This window comes from Stegodyphus dumicola, chromosome 3 (assembly GCF_044657685.1).
Source record: "Stegodyphus dumicola isolate Sdum_Otavi_A_Nest chromosome 3, ASM4465768v1".
Classification (NCBI taxonomy): domain Eukaryota; kingdom Metazoa; phylum Arthropoda; class Arachnida; order Araneae; family Eresidae; genus Stegodyphus; species Stegodyphus dumicola.
The window spans coordinates 164,672,444-164,686,483 of NC_140770.1; the positions used below are offsets into that span (position 1 = coordinate 164,672,444).

The 14,040-nt window shown below is 31.7% G+C and overlaps 1 protein-coding gene across 2 annotated transcripts in view; it reads right to left on the reverse strand.

The window, feature by feature from the left end:
• Spt6 (transcription elongation factor Spt6) overlaps positions 1–14,040 on the reverse strand; it is a 171,550-nt gene that overhangs the window by 45,918 nt on the left and 111,592 nt on the right. For both annotated transcript variants that reach the window (XM_085813573.1, XM_085813572.1), the window contains exons 20-24: positions 11,383–11,513; positions 8,766–8,883; positions 1,513–1,589; positions 1,251–1,386; positions 604–741 (exon numbers count right to left, since the gene is read on the reverse strand). In XM_085813573.1, the coding sequence (XP_085669699.1) occupies positions 604–741; positions 1,251–1,386; positions 1,513–1,589; positions 8,766–8,883; positions 11,383–11,513 (600 nt within the window). The remainder of the gene's footprint in view (positions 1–603; positions 742–1,250; positions 1,387–1,512; positions 1,590–8,765; positions 8,884–11,382; positions 11,514–14,040) is intronic.

A 14,040-nucleotide genomic window follows, 5' to 3' on the forward strand; every position in this document is an offset into this window, starting at 1 on the left:
TGTGAATTTCCTAGCATTAATATAATGATTTCTTAGTCATTTTTCCATGAGTTTTCTGCAAATCTGATTTCTTTATTAGTTATATAACTAATAAGTTTTCATTAATAAATATGAGAGTGAAAATAATAACGTGCATAAAATCACAACCTTTTAAAAGCAGATACTATATACCATTTTTCAATGCCATTAAGTGCCCAACAGTAGTCTGATTAAAATCACAAAACTATTGGAAGTTCACTGCATGCCCCCTTGTGTATTATAATACAGGCCAGTTTTCACACAAAAATTCTTTACAAAAGATAGCATTACTCTTAGATTTAGTAGGCTTAGCTATAACTAAATTTGATATTATTAAATATTATGTATGGATTTTTATATCAAATGACTCATAAATATTATATATTATGATGTAAAAAAGTAATCACCTAATTTAATTATAATTCATTACATATTTTTAAGCTACTGCAATTTTCCATATTTTTTTTTAATTTATGAACACTAAAGCAGCAGCAATAAAAAGTTAGATTATACATAAATTTGAACTATCATTCAAGGTGTCCTAAAATTTAAAATTTCATACTGCATAGAGATAAATATCTATACCTGTAATGGATGATATTTCAAACACAATATTTCTTCATCAGGTGTACACATTTGGGAAAACTCCATGAGTGGGTCTTGCAAACGACGTGCAAGTGAGATTGCTTGCCTTAAAAGTGGAGGGTAATCTCTGAAGTCATACTAAAAAAAATGAAAATTCATGAAGCAAGAAAACTCGTCCCTTCCTAAATACTTGTATATTATACAAACATTAAAAAAAAAAAAAAAAAAAAAAGAACCCCTCTCATTTCATTACAAACAAATTTAGCATATGTAATTCTAAACTGATTATTGTGACTTCATTTACTTCATAAACTTGATGCTATTTAACTTGCAAAAGGACAAAATAATTAATAAAGGTGCTATGGAATTTTTCAAATAATTTTGATTTAATCAAAATCTCAATTATGAGAGCTTACAATATTTCAGTTTCACCCCATTTAAATCAGTATCAGCAATATTTTAAGGGAAAGAAAATTAATAGGAAGCAAACTTAAATTACTGATAACTTAAAACTAATAATCAAGCACTGATTGAAGCACTAAATCTAAAGGAATAGTCTTAATTTTCAAACAGCTAATATTATTCCAACATCTCTAAATGTTCTATTTCATTGTAAAACATTATACACGTACAAAAAACATACATACCTCCCCTTTTTTAGAATTCATATACAAAACTCCAAGTTCATTATCCATTAATTCCACAGAAATTGGAGGAAATTGATCACTGTCCATCAAGTCATTAATGATCATTTTCACATCATCAACAATCATTAAAGCCTCCCTATATAAGTTAAATTTCAAATAATATGGTAAAAATGTAAAAACAACATATTTAACATGTAATTAATATGTTAAAAACATAAAAACAAATACATTAAAAAACTTTTAAAATAAAAACATCACACACCTTGACTCTGCAGCAACACATACAACATGAGGCTTCTTTGAAAGAATTAGATTTTTTAAGGAATTCAAATCTTTCTCCTGAAATTTAAAATTTATTTTATCATTTCTTTGTATTCTACATATGGCAAACAGCAAAAATGCATTAAATTCTTTAAAGAGAATAGGAATCTCCTTCTTCCCCACCCGAACAAATAAACCACATTCAGATAATAATCCAGCTGCTGCACAGTTAACAGGAGATAGCATTTTGTTGTTTAACTTCTGAATCAGTTAACAGGTATTTATTGTATTAACTTGATAAGAAAACAAAATTTTTAAAATTAAGCTGCACTCATACTATACATAATCTACTTAATAAAATTTCTTCAGTTATGTGTTACCATAACAGCATTCAAGCAATCAGTGACCAACTGTGGAACAATTTGAGTAGTCTTTGGTATATGACATCTGTTTGGAATACGACTCAAGTTCAATGCTTGTTCTAAAATGGTAATTGCTCAAAACAATGCTCTATGAATTATTATAAATGGTGCTCATTCCAACCCCACTGAAGCTATGCAATTTCAGGGTAATCTGGAACCAATGATTGACCGAAGGCAAAAATATGCTTGAAATTATTTGAAGAACTTCTAAGATATAGCTTTTGGCCAATTATATACTTATTCGACTTAAAAAAACTTTTTGAATTTAGCATATAAATTACAGGTCAAATCTGATGTGTTTGCCCTTGACAGAAATCTTCTGTTTAAACCAGCTACATATCAGAGGTATAACATAATCAATGATAGTCTGAACATGTTTCCCCCCCCCACGAGCTAGAAATTTTTAACAACTGTTGCTCCTGCTACAATTCACAAAAGACTGCTGTCTGCAAATTGGACGCATGATTTCTTCTATGAATTTATTTTAAATACCATTAAAATTTCGTGTATACGAGCCAGCTTCCCTCAGAAAGTCCTCCGCGAAGGCATCCCTCTCCTTAGGCAGATAGCCCTAGTGTGCTTTGCCATAATTAAATACACCAACACCATTAATATTTCTTTAATCGGGGTACATCCAAGTCATTTAAGTATTATTCGACAAAAAAACATATCTTGGAAATTTTTAAAATAATTTCTAGGAGATTTTTGCTTTCAGACAATCATTGGTTTCAGACCACCCTGAAGTTGCATACTGTCAAACTGGGATGGGATAAGCACCAATCACAATAAACCTCAGTACAGGTATTCATATATTTAAAGAGATTATTTTACGTTAAATCCATTTTCTTATCATATATTATGGCATTTTATCAGTCTCTTGCTACAAATTACTTTAATTTGTGAATTCAGTGCTCTGGTATCCATCAGCCACAAGTGGCAGACTTTTAATTTGCATGCACAGGTTCAGTAGCTCTTAAATTGACATTTTTAAGAAAAAGGTTTATTTACATCTTTTCAAGACTGTAGTTAATTTACAAAGACAGGTCAATAACTCACCTAATTAAGTAGAAATTAAGGTCTTATGTTTAATTTCAGAAAGAGAAACTTTCAAATTCTGCATCAAATAATACCTTTTTTGGCAACCATTACAGCACTTTCTTCTGGTCTCCTTAGTGATAATTTTTTTTTTTTTTTTTTTTTTTTTAATAACAACCAAACTGTTCTTTCCAAACCACTGTGGCATTTACTGCTTTGAGAAGGCTCATTAAGATTTAACTAAACTACATTCTCTTTCTGAATTTTCTAAAATTAATCTCTTTTTGAATTTTCTACTATTAATCTCTTTTTGAATTTTCTAGTATTAACAAATACATTAAGTCTAGCATCAATGTACATCGACAAAACGTTACATAATTGGTTTGAAAAAAGGCCTGTGGTTCTTTAGTGAAGACTTCAGTTCTCTATAACTCACCTAGAGCTGTGGAAGTGGCAAATTTTTAATCTCTGAACCAGGCATGATCAATTTCAAAAACATATCAAAATGAGGCGGACTTAACAGTATGCTTATTACGTAGTCTGGCTTACATGATTAGTGACCAATTCTACAACTTGCCCTAATATTAATGACACTGCAGACAGCAATTCTGAAAATATTCATATACCGTATTTACGCGAATCTAATGCGCATCGTTTTTGGCCAAATGTAGTATTCAAAATTGGGGTGCGCATTAGATTCGAGTGCAAAGTTCGCCGATGATGTCAACCAAATTTCTCGACTACATTTACCGTTACATTTATCGTTGACACATTATTGCATAGAGGATACAAACTGCAGAGTACGTAGTCACGAAATGGAGGGCAAACAGAGAAGAATGTCATATGACGCTACTTTCAAACGTAAAGTAATTCTTTATGCTGAAAAAAAATGGCAATAGAAAGGCAGGGAGAGAGTTAAACGTAGCTGAAAGCAATGTTCGCTTGTGGCGGCAACAGAAATTGGCACTGTTTGCAACTAAAGCTAGTAGAAAGAAATTCACTGGCCCTCGCAAAGGAAGACACCCTAAAATTGAAGAAAAAGTTTTGGAATTTTTACGTGAAAGGAGGAAGAATCGACAAGCTGTTACTAGTGACACCATAAGAAATAAAGCAAAAGAGGAGGCTGAAGTTCTTGGAATACCGAAACAAGAGTTTAAGGCTAGCCGTGGATGGGTGGATCGGTTTATGAAGCGGATGGGTTTATCTCTAAGACGCCGTACAACAATATGCCAAAAGCTTCCTGCAGATTATGAGGGAAAACTACTAACATTTCAGCGGTATGTCATCACACTTCGAAAGGAAAAGAATTTCTCAATGAGGCAAATTGGCAACGCTGACGAGACGGCAATTTGGTTTGATATGCCTCGTAACTACACCATTACGGAGAAGGGGACTAAGGAAGTTATCATCAAAACTTCGGGATGTGAAAAACAACGCGTAACAGTGATGCTGGCAATAACAGCAGACGGGTGCAAACTTCCCCCTTTCTTAATCTTCAAACGGAAAACATGCCCTAAAACCCCTAAGAATGAAAAGCTGTTCCCAGATGATGTCCTGATTCGAAACCAAGAGAAGGGGTGGATGACGGAATCATTAATGCTCGGATTGGCTCCAAAATGTATGGAAACGCCGTCCCGGTGGGCTCTCTAATCCACCATCAATGCTTTGTCTGGACGCATTTCGTGGTCATCTCACCGACGACGTAAAAAAGAAGATGCACAGCCTAGGCAGTGATCTTGTTATCATTCCTGGAGGGATGACGTCTGTGTTACAACCCCTGGACGTTAGTATAAATAAACCTTTTAAGGGGTACGTTCAGGCGGAGTACGAAAAATGGTTTTGTGAGCCAAACCGTGTATTGACCCCGACAGGAAAAATTAAGCGTGCTGCACCGCACACTGTTGCACACTGGGTTTCTGCTGCTTGGAAAAGCATCGAAGCACCAATGATTGTGAAATCTTTTAAGAAATGCTGCATTTCAAATTCATTGAATGGCAGTGACGATGACGTGCTCTGGAGCGCCGAGGATGACGATGACGATGATGAGGAAAGAAGAAATGAATCTGCTTCTGACGAAGAGAGCAGCGAGGATTCCAGTGATGAAAACATTAGTGAATAAAGACGTTTACTATTAATCACTGATTGTAGAAACTGTTAGCTAGATAGAAATGTTACGATTTATTTCATGTTCATATTTTACTATAGGTACCGTATATACGGTGGTGCTAATTAACAATGATTATTTCGCATGACAATAGCCCACTAATAGGTTAATTCTATGTTCTGCTACTTTATGTATAAATCCATTGTTGTATAAAATATGGTATCTAAATTTAAATAAAATTATCATACCATTAATTGATAGTTTATATACAAATCAATTGTTGTATAAAATAAGATTCAATAAATTCCTCATATCATTGATGCGCATTACATTCACCGACAAACAATTTTTTTATTATTTAAAGTTTTAAAATGGGGATGCACATTAGATTCACATAAATACGGTATTTTGTTTGTTTTAAAACTTTATTCGGCTGCCCAATAAAGATTAATGGCTTAAAAAACTAAGATTAGGCATAGGATTTAAAAAGGGGGGGGGGCTCACAAGAATTCTTACATTATATACTTAATGCAAATTAATTTATATTTTAAAATACCATGAACAGCATACATTTTAATATTTTACAAAAAGTGTGGAAAAAACTGAATTTGGGAATGAGAAACAAATGCTAAAAAAATTAATTGATGCTAAAAAATTATACACATATTACTGCAGAAATTTTAACACACTATCTTCTATAGTTAGCAAATTCCACAAGCTCACATTTTAAAATTAAGTTCAAGGCAAAAAATATCACGATTTGTTATAAAAACAGTTGGAACTTGGAAAATAAGAAGAACGCATACGAAAACAGCGCTGCTGCTTGATTCAAAGAGATTATTATGAGCATGGTTGCCAATCTCAAAAGTGTACAGCATTAAAGTGGTGTAAAACTTTTCACATATAATAATTAAAAATCTTACAAAAAAAAAAAAGTTACTTATTTCTACTTTACATTCTCTTCAAAATCAGTTCTAATTTCTAGTTTATTCAAATTAAAAAAATACAATAAACATTTAATAATCAGGCAACTTTTAGACTTCAGTAATACTGAAATACCAAATATGTAGGATTGTCAAACCAATCAATGTAATGCAATAAAATCTGTTTTAAGAAGAGAATTTAACATATTGTAAGAATGCAAAACTACATGAAGTAACATTTAATGACTAAAACCATTCTAAAGACAGCAACTACAGAATATCCATAACTTAATATTTGGTACCATTTTGTTTTGGAATCTGCTGCACAAAAATTTTTCAGAGTTAATAATGTTCACTTTCTTCTTAAAAAATCACTGAGGATAATATGGAGATTCATTACTTCTCTATGCTCTGTGGTTATTATGGTCCATAAATTTTATACAAGTGTATTAGTTTTGATAATCAACAAATTTCAGCTTTAGAAAATGTGATTAAAGAATTATTTGAAGAAATACTTTGGATTGAATTCACCGCCTCAAAATAATTAATCACAGGATTAGCAATACTTTCACTTCATAACATTCTGACCTAATGATGCTGGCTCTGAAGTAAATTATTTCTGAACGATAGTCAACTTATCAAGCAGCAATCTATAGCTGCTAACTTTGAAATATGAAAACCCAAGAAGTTCTCAGGTACAAAATTGGCAGTTTATGGGAGGATTTTCCCACTGTGCAGTAGAACTATTTTTAAAAAAGTCAAAATTCATTTAAATTTGCTTTATAATGCATAATTCAAATTATTCAACTATTTATAATATTCATATAAATACATTAATATACAGGGTATATAATATACAGGGTATAGCAGTGACAAACTTTCAGGATATACCTAGACAATGGGAATTCCCATAGCAATGCTTGGTTGGAAAACGTGGTAGTGACAACGCAAAATGCAAAAAAGGAAGAACACAGTGAGATAAAACATGTTTTATTATGTTTAGTACAGCAGAAACCTACAAATAAGAACAAAAAAAAAACAATGATCATTATTAAGGAAAGTGTTTAAAATTATGACCCTGGCCCGTGATGCAGGCTTCACTTCTCTGGCGCATGGAAGACGCATTATGCATGGTTTCTGCATCATGGTCCGAGTCGTAATTTCGAATACCTTCTTTGATGATGATTGTCTTTCTTTATTTTGTTGTACTCCAAATAATAAACATGTTTTCTCATTTTTGTTCCTTTCTTTGACTTTTGTGTCGTCACTACTGCCCCAAGAAAGCGTTTCCCAACATGCATTTCTACGTGATTTTCCCATCTAGGTGTACTCTAGCTCTACTAAAAGTTTGTCAATGCTGTACTGATACACCTGTATATACTGTAAATTTTATATATTGTAAATTTTCTGAGGGTAATTTCATTTTGTAATTTTCTTAAACTTTTTTACGAAGAAAACTGTAATTAAGGAAGGAAAGCTTCAATTTAGGAAAGTACTTTTAAACATAATGAAAACTGAATTAATAATTAATCTACAAACTATAGAGTGGATAAACTTAATAATGTACCATGCCCTGATGTAAAACAAAACTATATATTTCCGAATGCCAATCTATGTACAAGACAAAAGTGCTTTTTTTCAAAAATTTACCCAAATTCAAAATCTAAGAGAAAAAGAAAAGAAAATCTTGTAACCTTCAAACATGTCGCCATGAAGGAAAAATGTTGCCAGGCAGGCAAAATGAGTGGTATATTTTCTAATCAAATTACTGTAGAGTAAAATGCCAGAAGCCAACGATGATAATCTTAACTCTCGTAACCCGATCTGAAGACAGCATACTTATCCATTCCATTTGTTGTCTTGTACGTGGTATTAATGCTAGTTTTATTTTCTGTATTTATTTATTATGTGAGAAACAGAAATTCTTATATGGATAATTTCAAATTACATACAATATATTTTGCTGAAAATTCAAACAACAGTATGGCTGCTCAACATTTCTACGTAAGTGAAAAACAAGTTCAAAAGTGAAGAAAGCCAGGTGAAAATTTTGCGAACGGATCTTTCATTTTCGCGATGACACAAAACCAGCATAAAATTAATAACTCACTTCATTTAATTTTTTTCCATAAACTTAAAAAATATAAAATAAAGAAATTTGAAAATGCAATAGTTAGCAATTTATCACTTGATATCTAACAGAACAATATTAGCAACTTATCAACTAACGGAAAATATCTGTTTTTTGCGTAATTAGCAGATACTTATACAAGCCAATCCCCCTTTTTAGCTTTAGAAAAAGTTCCCAAAACTCTCATCTTATACTAGGAAATATACAGTACATACAAATTTTCACTAATTAAAAGCTGGTTAGACATACAAGGTTCTATGTCTATTTGCAGTCGATCAAGACAATTAAGATCAAATAAAATTTAAAAAGAAGTATTATGTATGCTAAGTTGAGAAATGAAATTTGCATATCTAAGTTCCATTAATTTAATAAATTCAATTTATTGCTGAGAAACACTCATTATTAAAGGTTACAAATTAAAAACTAGGGGATTCAGTGATCTAACTGGAAATATAGCAAAAAACTGGAAGAGTTAACTATAACATTCCTATCAGATACACACATACAGATTATCGAATGCACTCTATCACTGGTTGTTGGATTATTAGACTTACTGTAATTAATAGAAACTTTCTACAACACTATGAAATACAATATTACATGTCTGATTACCTGTACAGCAATTATAAATATACCGACCTTTAATATTCTGTCTTTTTCTCGCCAGGCATTCCTCCGGTTAAGTAAATATGGAAGCCGAAGAAATTCTAATACTTCACCATCACCATCAACTAAAGCAGAAAAAGCAGGCACTTCTCTGAAGAAGATGCAAATAAGTAAGTAAATTAGTTAAATATAACAAATATTACACACTTAAATTTACAAGCATTACAAACAATTATTACAGAAAGGTAAGATAAAATGGTATTACAAATCTGCTACACTTGAAATAAACTAGAGAAGTTTTTGTGTTGAGCAGAGATGATGCTTCAAAAAGAATTCCACACTTCCAAATTTGACTTAATGTTACTTTAAAATGCATAATTCTGATTATTAAACCAGTTATAACATGATTCTATAATGAAACATGTTAACTTCACATTTAGTTTGATATATTTATAATATTAATTTCCAATATCAAAGCGTTCTTATATAAAATAAGAAATTATAACTGCATAATCTAGTGGACAAGTTTAATAATTCATCATTTAAGGAAAAATTAAATACAAGTATTAATTTTAAGGTTCATTAGACACACCAATGGCTAAGCATTAAAAACCATTGAAAACTTATAGCTTGGCTTGGGTTTGAATCACAGCAAATAAGCTGTCTTATTGTAGCTCTGTGTGTGGTGGTTTAGCTCCACATGTAATGTGAATAAAAGCCAGTTTCCCTTAAAAAGTCCTGTTTTGACATATTCTTTACCCTTAGGTAAATAAGCCTTAATATTACTTCATAAAATGGTTTATAATCTCTATAATGGATTAAACATTCAGATCAAATAAAAGTAATGAAATAAATTACATTGAAAATAACCACTATTTTAAGTGTCATTCTGATACAGTAAAAAGTCTTTAATCCGGACTCATCGGGACATCCGATGATTCTGGATTATAGATCATCAGTTTAAATCTGATAAGATGGCATGCAGAAATTATAAAATTAAAAATATTAAACTGTAATTTATGAAATAAAGAGCAATTATGATCTAAAGGGTATCAAAATTTACAAGAAAAAAAAACTTAATATTTATTTGTTTACTTTATTAAATATTTCTTTCAACGTGCACATGCGTAAAGCATACATTACGCATAGTCGAAATTAGAAAATTGCAACCAGAAAACTATTTGATGTGTATTCGTGATATTTATAATGACGAGAAATTTGATTTAAATCATATCAAAGATGGAGTACTTCGAGATAAAATACTACATTTAGTAAGGAATTATAAGCCGAATAAAATAAAAACATCTGCCCTGAAGATAAGGATAGTGCTGACAGATCAACTTCCAGTTCATTGCGCGTCCCCCCCCAGAGCAGCGTGAAAGTGATAAACAGATTTCGGAATGGTTAGAGAATCAAAGGATATGCCTTTATCCATTTTTTGCAGCAATTCCACTTTTTGTTTGATGGACATCGAAACTTGCTTTCGCTTTGTAGATCCTTTGGTAGCTCCAGAATCGGAAATTCTTTTTTACATAATCAAAAGTTCAAGCTTACTTTTATAAAATTGCTCTAACAGTCTGCAAAAAATAAAAAGGAGGATCCTATTAGAAGATTAAGGAACAACGCAATTTGCAACATTAACCGAAATAGATAATTAGATAATTTTAGATTAGCTTATACCGTCCGTTATACATTAAACGTATTATGTGCATGCGTAGACTCATATGCGCATGTGTAAAGGTATTATGCGCATGCATTAACGCATTAAAGCATGCGCAGAAAGTTTGTAGCTTTGAGGTCCGGATTATAGATCATTCCGGATTATTGACGTCCGGATTAAAGACTTTTGACTGTATTAGGCCATTGCTCTTTTATGGTCAAAATTACAGATAATAATTAAAAGGGGAAATGCTTAACTAGAAGGAAATCAATTTTCTAAAATAAAATATTCACATTTAAAAACTAAAAAAGTATTTTAAGAAACAAATCTACTTTGAGGAAACTAAATTATTTTTATAATGAAAGACATTTATTGCTTTATGAAGTCTATACACTCATAAAGAACTATTTATTATTCAAAAATTAAAACATAGAAAATCATTTAAGACTTTTCTCATTTTTTTCATCATTTTTTTCCAGCAAAATGAACACCAAAATTATTAAATCATTTCATCGCTAGCTTTAGTTCTTTCTATTTTTATATGAATACACTACAAAAAAATTAAAAAGCAAAATTTGTAACACTTGCTAGCTACGAAATTTAATGAGTCCATTTCTGTACTATGAAAACTCAAAATAACTTTTTGCAATTTGCTTTTCTTTATTAACATATAAAAAAGTTTTGGAAACATACTAAACTTTGATCTCCCATACCTCTCCCCTTAACCTTTCCAGAAGATCTCCAGATATTTCTCCACAGGATTCTCCTTCAAATCTCTGACACATCTGGACAAATTTACACCGACACCTATAAAATACCTAAATCCTACCTAAGCAAAACTACATTCATAGCTCCTCTTGCACCCTGGTTATGATAAAATTCATAGACTTGATCTGATGTCACTCTCAGAAACATGAAGTAACAATAACACAACAGCTGTTAAAATTTGCCAAAAGAAAAGGAGGGAAAAAAGGAAAGAAGTGGAAATACCTTGTGGGAGAATAGGCAATAGCTAACACTCTAGTGCCATATCTTGTATCAAAATCATCCTCTTCTTCAATCTGGGGATCAACTTGATATGGAGCCACTTTCAGCCAGTTATACAGTTTTCTACAGCATGCCTAAACAACAACAAAAAAAAATTTCAAACATGCACACAGTATAAATACTATACTATTTGTATGTATTTCCAGAACCAGAAGAGAGAATAAAACCAAGCAGGTTTATAGCTTAATAATAATAAATTGAATGTTATGAGATGATTAATGTTTTGAATTGGGTACCAAGATGTTACGGACTCCATCTGAAATAATACTTTTTACCGGAGACTATTTGTAAATCAAATTAAACAAACATGGAAATTACATAAGCTTTCATTTTAACATACTCTTCAATGCATTTCCTATAGCATTAACTTGAAAAATTTATAACACATATTTCCAAAAGTTCACAATCAACATTCTCTTAAATTACAGATCAGTATATGTTCAGTCATTTCTTACACACCTGCATACTACTTGGAAATGACTGAATAAAATTCTTGCTATAATACTAAGATACTCAAATAATTTCGTTTCCAAGACACTATTATGAATAAATGAAAGTAGTTATACTTTCAAAGCAAATCAGAAACTCAGTTCTTTTTAATAGTCAAAGTATAAATCATAATATAGCATCTCAACAGAACATTTAAACCCACTATGGATGGCCCCTTATCTACCTAAGTAAAACTCCTTTCTTGCCCACAAAGGGTCAGATTTTAGTGATTTTTTTTCCTCCAATGGTCCAGTTTATTGCTTTCTACTGGTCCTTTTTTTCCTACACACATACTCTGAAAGTAAATAAGTTCTGTCTTAATTTTTTTTTTTTTTTTTAAATTTATATTTTCAGAGTTAAGTTAATTTTATCTTTCTTTCCTATTTTACTATTTTAGATTCATATACTGCTTCCAGCTTTACTCCAAAATATTTACTAGTAGGTAGGTAGGTGACGGAGGACGGGGATGCCTGATGCATAACATAGGTAAAGAGGCATGTGTCCCGCGCATCCTCCCAGGCCCGAATCGGGAGTTTATTAGCTTTAAAAGAAAATGCATACATTGCCATATAAGGGTGCTTTTGACATATTGGCTGTACATTGCTATATTTTTAACATGGTATTTACTAACTGCATGTTATACTAATAACATTTACTAGTATAACATCTAATTCAACTTTGTAATATTCTAAAACAATCTGATATAATTACCATTTTGTAATAAATACAGTTATAAGGATGGCTCAAGTGTAAAGGGCACTACAGTTGGTGTGACAAATGTTTAATGGTATTGCTGTAAATAAGTATACAAAATAAAAACTAATATATATGGAGCATATAGGGTAGAGATAGCTGCCTTAAAGGTTGAAACAGGTGTTTCAGCAGTTCACGAGATGACAAATACCCCGAGAAACTCTGGGGGTTGGCTGTGGAACCAGTTTTAAACAGCAGCCTGCACCTCTTAATCGTTTGCAAATTGCTGTCCCTAAAGAGTTTTCTAGAACAGCCCAAAAACATGGTAGTTACAAGGTCAGAGGTCAGGGCTGTAGGGGGGATGTTCCAGATTTTCCCAATGAAACTATGCTAACAATGTTTTGCACACAACAGCCACATGAGGATGAGCATTATAATTGAAGAGAAAAACCCTGTGGGACAGCATGCCATGTTACTCGGTCTTGATTGTTTTTTCTCAGTTTATGTAATGTGGCATAGCTGCTGGTAGCATTCCAATTGCTATTGTGGCAGTGCCACTTTCAGTTAGGAAACCCTTACATGCTAAAAATTTTGATTATTAAGAAATTCATTCGTTACAATCAGAATTTTTACATGATCACATTAGCTGAAGTTTTACAAAAGTCTTTAGTTTCTTTAAAAAAAAAAAAAAAAGAAAGAAAGAAAGATGTCACATAGCACACATGAACAAAGAGTCATATAAATCAGAAAGAAAATAATCCATTTATAATTATATTACTCTTAAAGAATAAATTCCATCTGATATTTGTAAATATTAAGAATAGTGGTTTCCGATGTATAAGTCACAACACATAGCAATGTACAGAGAGATCAATACATTTTCATAAGGAAATGGGCTTTAGAAATTGCAATGGTATCCATGCCCCTAGTTTACAGCAGCAATATTTTGGTGATGGGGGGGAAACTTTCATAGAATTCTCACATAGAATTTGAATATTTTCAAGTGCATTTTATAAAAAATCTCTCCAGTACTTTTAACATGTCCTCGTACTGAGAAAGTGAAATACAAATATTTAAATGTTCAAAAATCATAGACTGACTGGAGTCGCACAAAACATACTTTGGGGAATCCACCACTCCAATTCTGTAGAGGTGGACTTGTAAACAGTCATGTTCAGTCAGATGTTTAAATAGAGTTACAGCTGTTTTTCTTGAAAACTGAGAATGAAAGTTGTCTCTTCCCCTCAAAATCCTCCAACTTTTATCCACAGCATGTTGAATCATATTCTGTTCAAGGATTTTCTTTAAGAGTCAGGTTAACAAACAATTTAATCATGTCAAAAGAAAGCGGTCAATTAATGCGTTTCATTATCAAAGGTCCTTTCTTGGCTAATGTATCAGCTTTTTCTTTCCCATAAT